This window comes from Garra rufa, chromosome 14 (genome assembly GCF_049309525.1).
Source record: "Garra rufa chromosome 14, GarRuf1.0, whole genome shotgun sequence".
In the NCBI taxonomy this organism is placed as follows: domain Eukaryota; kingdom Metazoa; phylum Chordata; class Actinopteri; order Cypriniformes; family Cyprinidae; genus Garra; species Garra rufa.
The window spans coordinates 13,072,368-13,084,661 of record NC_133374.1 but is presented as its reverse complement, the minus strand read 5'-3'; the positions used below and the strand labels follow the sequence as shown (position 1 = coordinate 13,084,661).

At 32.9% G+C, this 12,294-nt stretch overlaps 1 protein-coding gene across 2 annotated transcripts in view; it reads right to left on the bottom strand.

Annotated features, from left to right (window-relative positions):
• Window positions 1-12,294, bottom strand: part of nbeab (neurobeachin b) — a 401,639-nt gene that overhangs the window by 280,410 nt on the left and 108,935 nt on the right. For both annotated transcript variants that reach the window (XM_073817484.1, XM_073817485.1), the window contains exon 13: window positions 10,153-10,321. In XM_073817484.1, the coding sequence (XP_073673585.1) occupies window positions 10,153-10,321 (169 nt within the window). The remainder of the gene's footprint in view (window positions 1-10,152; window positions 10,322-12,294) is intronic.

Genomic DNA, 12,294 nt, shown 5'->3' with positions numbered 1-12,294 from the left:
TGATAAATAGTTTGTCTGTTATCATAATTTATAGTTTTATGGAAACGTATTTAACATTCAACCCCTTTTTTTTAATTAGTATTATTTGTGATTTTAATTTTGTGAACGGGATTTCCGCTATTGGAATGTCTTATGCTTTTCACTTTTACTTTTGAATTCATGATCTTGGTTTTGCTTATAAGGCTACACCTATCAATTTTAAGATTAAAACAAATTCTTAAAAAATGGATGTTATTTTTAATTAAACAGCATAACAAAAATAAAATAAAACTAGCTTATATAGCATTTATTAACAAAAACTAATAAGACAAGGCATGGACTCCATCACATGCTGTGTTATATGCCGACTAAACAATTTATTACAGGGCGCGCAAACACTGAGCAATCAAAATAATTAATAAAAAAATAAATAAAAAAAGCCTCCAAAGTGTAATGAGAGGTAAACGGCAAAGATAACAGGGTTTTCAAAATGAAAACAAACAAAAAAAGTAAAACTAAACTGGCTTTCGGTGACCGTGCTTGCGGTTTTTTTTTTTTCTTCCTAAAAACTGTCTGGCTCTGAAACGCTCGCTGTATGGAGCAGACGCTTTGGAGCATCACAGCATGCACTCGCACAAATGCGACCACGGCAAATTTGAACTCAGACATTCTAAAACATGTGTTGCATATGTCCAGAGCCACTTCAAGCTTTTGTAAAATTAAAACCGAAACATCCAAAAGTCTATAAGGAAGATGAACTGATAGCGTCGCATGTGGACGTAATGATGTGTGTCATTAATCGATCTATGCACTATAACATGTAAAACGGGAACATGAAAGGAATATTCTAAAAGCAACTCATGTAAACAGCTTAATCATATTATTGTCTTATTCAGAATAAGGTCATTAATTAGATTACTGGTGTCCATGTAAACGTAGTCATTGTCTTATCCATTACCATGCTAAACTTTTAAAGAGAGTTGTCATGACAGAAATGTAGTTTACTGCATAATGGCAGAATGTCATGGAAATCGCCAATTTTGAATAAATAGATGAAAAGCAGGTCAGTACACTTAAATCAAAACAGGATATGGACTAAATAGTATTTTTGCGGTTTAATATTTACAGACACTAGTCCATATCCTAGTCCATGTCCAAATGTCCACTAATTCATGTCCAAATAATTTACTCATTTAATTTTTTTAAAATAAATAATTTTTAAATATTGTTAAATTTTTTTTTGGTAAATATTCCTTAAAAAATAATGTTTTAATAATAATTGCATTAGTAGTAGTAGTATTACATTAAGTAATGTATTTCTTCAAGTTAAACCAAACTTATATTTAAACGGATTGCTGTGAAGACCTTTAAGTTTCTGTCTGTATAGACCTATTCGTAGCTTAATATGCCTACATAATATTCACATATGCTGTTCGTAGGGGACATATTGTATTACCCCTACAGTTACAACATTACATAATATTATTTTAAACCTATTACTATTAACATTTTACACAGCATTTATTTAATCTCACAATTCTGACTTTTTTTCTCGCAAACGTTTATACTTTATTTTACATTTTAGCTCAACTATACTTGAGTTTGTCCATTTTCAGGGAATTTCGAGAATAATGTCTGAATTTTGAAGTATAAACTCAAAATGACCTTTTTTAATGTTATATTCTATGTCCACTAGTCTAGAATAAAAAAAGATCAATTTGAGTTTATACTTCAAAATTTTGACATTATTCTCAAAATTCCGAGATTGAATCTCACAACTCCTCATTCTCTCTTTTCCCCTTGGCTCAGCTTTTTTCCCCTGAAAATGGACAAACTCAACTATTGTTGAGTTAAAAAGAAATAAGTTACAACGTTGGCGAGAGTTAGAATTGTGAGATAAATAAATAAATGCTATGTAAAATGTTAATAGTAATAGGTTTAAAATAATATTATGTAATGTTGTAACTGTAGGACTAATACAATATGTCAACTACGAATGTAGTATATGTACATATTATGTAGACATATTAAGCTACGCATAGGTCTATACAAACAGAAACTTAAAGGTCTGCACAGCAATCTGTTAAAATAAAAGTTTGGTTTAACTTGAAGAAATTGTGACAGAAATATATTACTTAATATAATACTACTACTACTAATACAATTATTATTAAAACATTCTTTTTTAAAGAAAATTTACCAGATTTTTTTTTATTATTTAAAAAGAAATAAATTAAATGAATTATTTGTTAGAGATGATTTTGATTATTCAAATGTAATGAAACCATTAAAATGGAATCCAGAAAATGAATGGAAAACACAGAATTTGTAAAATTAATAAAAAATGTGTCATAGAGCTTTAAAAATGCAATTTTTCTTAAACTTTTAATAAATTGCTGGTTAATTGTTTAAGTTTTACTATTTCAAATAATTAGACAGTTTGGACCTTTGATCCCCATTGAAGTCCACTATATGGAGAAAAATCCTGGAATGTTTTCCTCAAAAAGCTTAATCTCTTGTCGACTGAAGAAAGACATTAACATCTTAAATGACACGGGGGTGAGTAAATTATTAGGATATTTCGTGTCAACAGTCCATTTCCTTTTTAGAACCAATTGGTGTCACAAGAAAGCAACAGTTTGCAGAGAATCCCTATTTAAGGTTAGTCAACATGTTTACAACTAGCTACCTGAACAATAACACATCCAATTTAATGGCACAGACATCTACAGACAGTTCTATCACTGTCTTGAGTACTGAGGTTTGTTATATGCAAGCGCTAAAGTGAAGTATGCACAAAAGGACTGTTGGCTTGTGTGCTTGATGCTTCTTGAGGGAGCCTTTCTATGTTCCTCAAGACACTGCTGAGGAAAGACTGTCTGTGCTGTTGAAAACAATAGTCAGGAGTGATGCATGACTTTAATTTGTGAGGTCTTGCTTGCTTTTACAGAGATAGAGAGTGTGTGTGAGAGAAAGGCTTGTGTTACTCCAATGTAAAACAGAGGTCTTTGTTGCAGTAATTGAACACTTCATTATGTTATACTGCTTTCTCTGTAACCCATTCCTTTGTGGGAAAAGACAAAAAAAAAAAAAAAGACTGTGGGGTTTGACAAATGAAGAATAAATCAATGCAGACCGCCATGGAGAATTACCTACTTGGCAAGCCAGAGACAAATTCTTTTACATACTTTAGGAGAGCTGCTCAAAGACCTCTTCACCTGGCGTGACTGAGAAACGTGTTCGAGTGTTTCTTTGTGTGTCGCAGGGGTTTGGAGGTTCATGAAGGTGTATTAATCTCAGGGCCAGCTGTTTTTCAAGATAAGATAGTCCTTCATCTTCTGCACTTGTGTGTATATGTGGAACGTTCTTTTGAAATCCATTTTGGTTTTATCATATTTTGAAATGATGATATTGTTTTATGTGAGCCTGAAGAAAAGGGAATTCATTATCTGAGTCAGAGTGCTAGCAAATCTTTCTTCACTGAAATTGCAAACAATACTGATATTGATTTTTTTTTTCCAAAGAAGATTCGCTTTATACATGTTTTAAAGGAACATTCTGGATTAAATAGAAAGTGGTATGCAAATATAGATGTGCAACTACACAAACACATAAATAGGTTAGATTAATATGAAGGGTAATATATATACATGGCCATTCAAATATTCGGGATCAAAAAGATTTTTAATATTTTTAAAGGACTCTCTTATGCTCATCAAGGCTGAAAAATACAGAAAAACAGTAATATTTCAAAATACAGCACATCCTTGGTCAAAAAAAGTATTTCTTTCTTAATAAATGAATCTTAAAATATGAAAAAAAAACAGAATGAAGGAATAAAAATTTAATGACCACAAACTTTTAAATGGAAGTTTATTTTGTTACAAAAGATTTCTATTGTTAATAAATGCTGTTATTTTAAACTTTTTATTTTATTAAATATCACAGGTTCCTTTGATCACAGGAATAAATTACATTTTAAAATATATTCAAATAGAAAAGAGTTATTTTAAATTTAAATAATATTTCACAATATTACTGTTAAACAGCAGTGTATATGTGAACTACCATTAAACAATTTGGGGTCAGTAAAATTTTTATTTTTTAAAGAAATTAATATTAATAACTTAAATTTAACCATTAAAATGTTTTAAGATACTGAAAAAAGCACAAATGTCAGGGCATGTCAAAACTTCTTCAGGGCCCCAAAACACCCTCAGACCCCAGAGGGTTAAGCAAGGATGCATTCAATTAATTAGAGGAGACCATAAAAACATTTGCACTGTTACAATATATTTCAGTTTCAAATAAATGTTGTTCTTTTCGTTTTCAGTTTCTATTGATTGAAGAATCAATAAAATAAAAAATAAATAAAAAAATAAAATGAAATAAGATAATGATAAGAAATGTTTCTTTAGCAGCATATGATTTCTGAAGAATCATGTGGCACTGAAGACTGCTGAAGATTCAGCTTTGCATCACAGGAATAAATTACATTAGAATATATATTTCAATAAAAAACATTTAGTATTTTTACTGTATTTTTAATCAAATAAATGCATCCTTACAAAAACATTACCTTGCAAAAATCTTACTGACCCCACACTTTTTATATATACTGCCACAGATGTTATACATTACATAAGTTCATTTGTATTAACTTGCATTAAAAAGAAAGGATATTTCTGCCACATGAACTCATGTTATGTACACCATCTTAACCTCCACATGGAACTCTCTGTCTGAAAGAATGATTTACTACTCGGCGTCTACATCTATTGACAGCATGAGACAATTTTAATTGTTGTAAGGGTCTATCCAGTGCCTGGCAGGCTCAAAAACAGCATTACCACTGACCATTAGGAATAAAAAAGGGAGACTGGCCTCTTATTTCAAAACAAAACACACAACATAGCTGGCACGACCCATGCTAGTCACCCGCCATCTCCACCCCCACACCAGCCAACCGCAGCGATCTGCGTCTGTTTGTGTGTGGAATTGAAACAAGGCTCATGGGTCAACAAGACAAAAAAATGCTTCAGAAAAATCAGTAATGCAATCCACTACAAATCCAAATTACAGGCTGAACCATTTACTGCTTTGTGAAAAATAAAAATTCAGTGTTTTTATCAGTGGATGGTTTTCTGCTTATTTTACTGATAGCATGAAAAAGAAGTGTGGAGAAGCAAATCATGACAATCTGTGAAGATTTGCTATTACTGTGTCTCAGATAATTAATTAGTGTTTCTTCAGGCTCACATTAAAAACACACCAGAATCATTTCAGATTGTAATAAAGACAAATTGGATATCTGAAGAACATAACACAAATCTCACATACATTTACTGTTAAAGATTATTAAGAACAAAGAAGATGAAAACCTGGCTTATCTTGAAAAGCAGCAGGCACAGACAATAATAGGCTAGACGATGAATCAACGTGAGCTGAACGTGTCCGAAAAACGTGGTCAATTAATTTTGGCAATTAGCTATGCAGCTGTTTCTCAGCATGTCTTGTCAACAAATTTACTGAAAAATACACTACCAATCAACAGTTTGAGATCAGTAAAATGATTATAATTTTTAAAATGAACACTTTCATTTAGGACACATGATTAAAAGACATTTATAATGTTATAAAGATTCTATTCTATAGAGTGTTTTCACAACGCGTCATCAGTTGGCCATATTGGTGGCACTGAATATAACAATGCCGCTAAACCCAAAGAAACTTGCTTATTTTGCTCATTATTGCTGCTAAAAATGATCCATTATTGTCATGCATTGTCTGTACTAACCAGTCAGACCTGGAAAAACATTTGGAGTACTATAGACTGCCATACCAAATCAAGGAGATGAGTGAAAAAGACTGTCTGAGGAAATAAGGCGTTTGTGGTTGGCCAAAGTGAACCAGGATTGGGCAAGAATCCTGACAACATTTATGTTTGTTAGGGGCCAAGTACCGAAGGTGCGTAGGCATCTATTGTATCCGTTAGCGTTCTTTTTCTTCCGCTCTGGAAGTCTATGGCAGCCCATAGAACCGCTTGCGGGAAAGTTGTTTAATTTGGCACACTGATAGAGGACAGTCTCAACATTAACCATAGCAAGTTTGGAGTCTCTAACTCAAACTCTCTAGCACCACCACTTGTCCAAAATTTTACTTTGTTTTTGCTAATAACTTTTGAACCGTAAGCCACAGAATCAAAATTCGTTTTTTCTATGAATCATTGGCTCATGCTGAGTCGAATGTACACCAAATTTCAAAAATCGTAAGGTTTAGTTTTTTTCTATAATTAACTGTTTGAAAAACCTACTTTTTCGAACTCGTCCTAGACGGTTTGTCTGATTTTCACCAAAATTGGCACAGATCATCTTCAGACCATGCTGGCAAAAAGTTATGGAATTCAAGATTTTTAGTTTCACCGTTCTCGAATAATGCGTGAACAAATTCTACGAAAAAGACGCAAAAATGGATGTAAGGCTATATCTCTGTAACGGTTTAGCATATTGAGACCAAACTTGCTGTGTGTTATGACAAGCATGACCTGAGGCTACCTGCAGTGTTTCGGCACAGTGCCACCTAGTGGTCAGGAGTTATGAAAAATGGCTATTTTTGCTTAAAACTTCTCAAGGTTTTGGCCAAAAATCTTGAAACTGGTCTCATTAGATTTGGAGGAGCATGCCAAGTCGTACCATATCCAATTTTCCCACTGTCCAGTTTGCGCGTCGGCCATTTTGAATTTTGTTGTAAAATGCTATATTTTACGAATAAATTGACATATCATTACGAAACTCGGTACGTACCTTCAGCACCATGCCTTGACAGTGCTCAAAAAGTTTGGAGGCAGCGCCATCTTGTGGTCAAAAGTCCTAATTCCAATGTTTGGAAAGGAAATGAGGTGTACTACAAAACCTCTAAGGGGAATAAACTCGAGATGGGAGGAAAAAATATATTTCAATGCTTTCTCTCGCAATTATATCATTGGTTAATTACACTGTATATTAAAATGCAGGCATCAGGGAGCCACAGTTTTTACTTCCACTTTAGATTTTTGCAATTACACATACTGTGATCCTTAGTGCTCAATTCCGATTTTTGCTCAGATCTGATTTTTTTGTATAGTGTTCACATTTTTGTTTTAATTGTGGCCAATATCAGATTTCCAGTGTGAATAGATCATGGTTTTGAAGTGACCTGTATGAGCAAAAGAACAATACATACAGGGCTGCCAGGTTTTCACAACAAAATCTGCCTAATTGCTTTGCAAAACTAGTCCAAAACCAGCCCAGTCATGTTCCAGGGTGCTAAATATCGTGTTAATGGGGTCGCATCAACCCATGGAGTTGAAAAAAAAACCCTGCAGCAATATTAAGTGCGTTTCAATTACAGATTTGTGCAAAACTTTTGTGATGTTTTATAAATGTTGATAAAAAAACTTGCGAAAAAAGGCTGTTTCCATTAACCGATGTTATGCAACTAAAACCTAATGTTTTCATTAAGTCATGGCAATGGATGTTGGTAGGTTTACGTATATGTCGCAGCCACCGCACTAGCCATGAATTTTAATCATAGGAGATGTAGGCACCTATCTTTACAGAAGCAGCTTCTGGGATGCTTCAAATATACTTGTTCTACTTTAGACTGATTTTGTGGTCCAGGGTCACATATGGAAGTAGCACTGTCATGTGAAAACCAGATCTGAGTCACATGTGAGCGGAAAACTTGATTAATTTAAAGGATATTTCTGATTTCTGACTAAAAGAATAAGCTCTGCAAAAATAAGCAGTGAATATTTAAAAGTAGCCATGTATCCTTGATGTTAACTGCTAATCTGTAGCTCTTGAGTCTTCGTTTAATGCAAATTCAGCTTTGGTTATGCTTGGCTCATATCCTGTACAGAATCCAGATCACACAACCTTGCAGGAAGAGAATAAAAGGAATAATTGAGCACAATTAGATTTTTCAGTCCCACAGTGAATGTGCAAGCATGCTGGGACTCCGAGATCCTTTTAATCTGTCTGTCTTCCGTTTATTAAAGTCACTGAATGCCGTTATGCTAACACGAATTCCTGTATATATAGTACAGTCAATTTATGCAAAACGTTCTCACGAGGAAATTTATGCCTCTCTGTGTTTTAACAAACAACGAAATTGTTCTAAAAATCGTCGAGAGCATAAAACATAAACTCCTGACCTCAAAACGAGTGATTTATTCAGAGAATATTTGTGAATTATTCAGAGGACATGAAAGTCTAAAAGATTCTAGCTGTGGGTGCTTTCAACTTCAGCAGGAAATTTTTACAGAGAGGACAGTGGAAGCTGTGGCATGAGGAAGAGACAAAAACGAATAGAGGCGAGGAAAAAGTAAGTGCGCACCTGAAAGCGTGTTATAAGACACGAAAGAAGTGTATGAGGTACAGTTTAAAGCCATGATCTATGAAAAAAGGGATGTAAGAGACGAAAAGAAAAGCATATTTTCAGCCATGAAAGGCTAGTTGGGAGCTGCGGGGTAAGCCATGTGAAATTCAGCCCACATGGCTAGTTCTAGTGTCTATCACAATGTGGAGCTTTCATGGGTTATTACTCCTCTGTGCTCTTTTCTACCTCTGTACTGAGGGTTTAAAGCACGTTTGAAAGGGTGCAAAAGAGAAATTGTGCCAAATTTCTCGGAAAAGCACCAGCACAAAGCTAGGTTTATTTAAAAGTGCTGCTTCTCGTCAGGAGGTGACAGCGGCGGGGTGAAAATCCAGCTGCTGTCGTCACTCATGATAACTGTGTACACATGATGAGGAGACAGAAAGAGTTCACGAGAAGCTCTGAGAAGTGAGTACATGGGGAGTTCATATAGACACTTTTAGACAAAGTGGAAGATTGACTGAAGTGGAATGCAGTTGACGTGATAAAACAAACAGTTTTGTGTAATGCAACAGTGCTCAGTTACATTGTATTTTATATTTATTTCATAAAACGATTTGCCATTTCATGCAAGTCTGTTAGCAAAATGCTTGTTTGAATATAGTTTAAAACTATATAATTCTGTTATATCTGCAATAAATCTATTAATAATAAATAAACCACGAATAAAATACAAAATATATAAATATATTCTTGATAATATTAGTATTGTTATAAAGATATACAATAATAAGAATAATGTTGAATGGGTAACATGATTGCCAGCAATAGTAAGTATATGAAAGTAAAATATATGTTTTAATTCTTACTTTTTTTAATATCTTTAGTCATAGGTTAAATTAGCAATTTTTAAGGAATTAAAATGTATTATTTATTAAAATGTCACAATTGTTTACAGTAACTGGTCATTCAATATGTGAGACACCACAAAACATGTTTTTGGTTAAAAAAAAGTAACTTCTTTATTTCTTTAGAAAAAGTATATAAAAAGCTGTGAAATATTAAATAAAAAAATACATATATATATATATATATATATATATATATATATATATATATATATATATATATATATTATATAGTTTTAAAAATATATATTTAATTTTTATATTTCCAATTTTTCATTTCCTATTTTTATTTTTGTTAATTAGTTTTTTTTGTAAAAAATAAAAATATGAAAAAATATGAAATGTTACAAATACACATATAATGTGTATTATTGTATATTTACAATTTCATATAATTTTTATATTTGTTAATTATTTGTTAATGATAACCTTTTTTGTTAAACATAAAAATATTTTAAAATATTTATAATATTAATTTTATATATATCAATTCTGTAAACATTATATAAATATATTTTTTTTTTCTTTTTTTGCATTTTATATAATTTTTAATAATGATTAATACTTTGTTAAATATAAAAATATGAATATATATACAAAAATGTATATATATATATATATATATATATATATATATATGTGTGTGTGTGTGTGTGTGTGTGTGTGTGTGTGTGTGTGTTTATAGATATATATATAATTTATATTTCAGTTTTTTTTCCATATTTTTTCATTTCATATTTTTAGATTTGTTAATTAGTACTCATAATTGTTAATTATTAGTAAGTTAACTTTTTTTGACATCCATTTACATATCATTTATTTATATTCATTGATGTGTGTGTGTGTGTGTGTGTGTGTGTGTGTGTGTGTGTGTGTGTGTGTGTGTGTGTGTGTGTGTGTGTACACAGACCCAGGCCTTTGGGTGTGATGCCGCTGGTGTGGTCCGGATTCACCGCCCAGTAATAATACTTGAGTATGTGCATGATCTGCAGCACGGTCCCCACTCGACGGATGGTGTTGTAGATTGTTGCCGTGCCTATAAATTCTGCTGAAAGGTACGTGTACAGCGAGAGCTGCACCTGAACAACAGAAACACACACACACATACACACACATGGTTACATCAGGTTACAGCTGCCTCAGGTAAGAATACAAAGCACTGATGATTACTTTCCACCGTCTTTCTGTTTCTAAACTACATCCCAAGATCCCTTATTAAATTTTTTTCAAGTTGGATTTCCATGGAAGCGACACCTCTGGCATGGCTAACTCTGCCGCAGAACAGCAGATACGCTGAATATTTTGGGGTAAAGCTGAAAGTCAAAAGGTGCTGTGGTTTGTTTGTGAGCAGCAGGTCAGGCCTGACTAGTGACGCTGCTGCGGGAAAACCTTGGAGGACAAAAAATGCTGATGAAGGTACGTAACTCATCCAATTACAGGCCACTCATGCAGACAGACTGAGTTCTCCAGCGAGGACAGCCAGGGATGATGGGAAGGAACGGAGGGAGGATAAAAAACATGATGCAAGTCCATGAACTCTTCTGGCCTGAGGAGAGAACACTGCTGCTGCTGCTCTGTTCATTATCCTCAACTCGTCTCACACTCCCTCTCTCTATCCTTCTTTGTTTTTCTCTTTCTTTCTTTCACTTTCTCTCTTTCCTTTTTAGGTTTCCTCCTGCTTTTATTTTTTTCCTTTCTTACACTTCCCTCCTTCCTTCCATTCTTGCTTTTTTGAATTCATCCATCTAGCCTTGTTTTCTTTCCATCTTCAATCCTATTTTAGCTTTCTCACTTCTTTTTTTTTCCTTTCTCTCTATTGGTTTGATCTTTCTTTTTTCTCCCTTGCTTCCTTTCCATTTGCCTTTCAATTTAATCTTTCTGCCCTTTTTCTTTTATCTCTTTATTTTTCTTTCTATTTCCTGTAATGTATCTTTTTTTTTTCTTTCTACTTACTTTTTTTTTATTTTGTTTATTTCTTTTTTCTCTAATGTTTTTCTCCTTCCTTCCTATTTTATTAACTTTCCTCACATCTATTTTGTTTTCTTTCCCCTCTTTATTTGACCTTCCTTCTTTTCCTTCCTTCCATTTTTCTTCAGTTTTACTTTATTTTTCTTTTGGCATTCAATATTTTTCCTCTTTCCAGGCTTTTGTCCCTTCTACTTTCATTTTTTCTTTTTTTTATTATATTTATTTTACTCTTGTCTTTATTTTTCCTTCCATCAATAATCCATTCATTCTTTCTTTCCTATTCTTTCCTAAATTATCTTCCTTCCTCACTTCTCTTCTTTTCTTTTTCACCTTTCTTTGACCTGTTCTAACTTTTCTCTCTTTTGCTAATTTCCTTCTTTCCTTCCTTCCATTTTTCATCACTTTTGTCTTTCTGATGCTTTTCTCCATCCTTTCTATTTTATCTTCCTTCCTCACTTCATTTTTGTTTTCTTCCCTTCTTTATTTGACCTGTTCCATCTTTCTCTCTCTTTTTATATCTTCCTTCTTTTCCTTCCTTCCTACCTTTCTTCATTAATTAATTAATTTTTTCTTATTCCCTTTTTCTTTTGGCATTCTCTTACTTTTCCTCTTTTCTGACTTTCGTCCATCCTGACTTTCTTTCTTTTTCTTCCTCACTTCTTTTTTTTCATTTTCTTTATTTTTTATCATCCGTCTTTATTTTTCCCTCCATCATCCGTCCGCTTTTTCTTTCTTTCTTTTTTTTGTTTTTGTGATGTTTTTCTTTGTCCTATTTTATCTTTCTTCCTCTTCTCTTCTTTTTACCCTCTTTCTCCTTTTCCATCTCTCTTTCTTTAGCTAACATCATTCTTTTCCTTCCTTCCTTCCATTTTTCTTCACTTTTATTTTCTTCTTTCCTTTTTCTTTTGCCATTCTTTTAACTTTCGTCCTCCTTACCTTCTTTTTTGTCTTTCTCACTTATTTTCTTTCATTCTCTTCATTTTATCCATCTTTATATTTTCCTTCCATCATTCATCCATTTTTTCTCTTTCTTTCTTTCTTTCTTTCTTTTCTTTGTGTTTAGCTCCTTCCGTCCTAGTTTGTC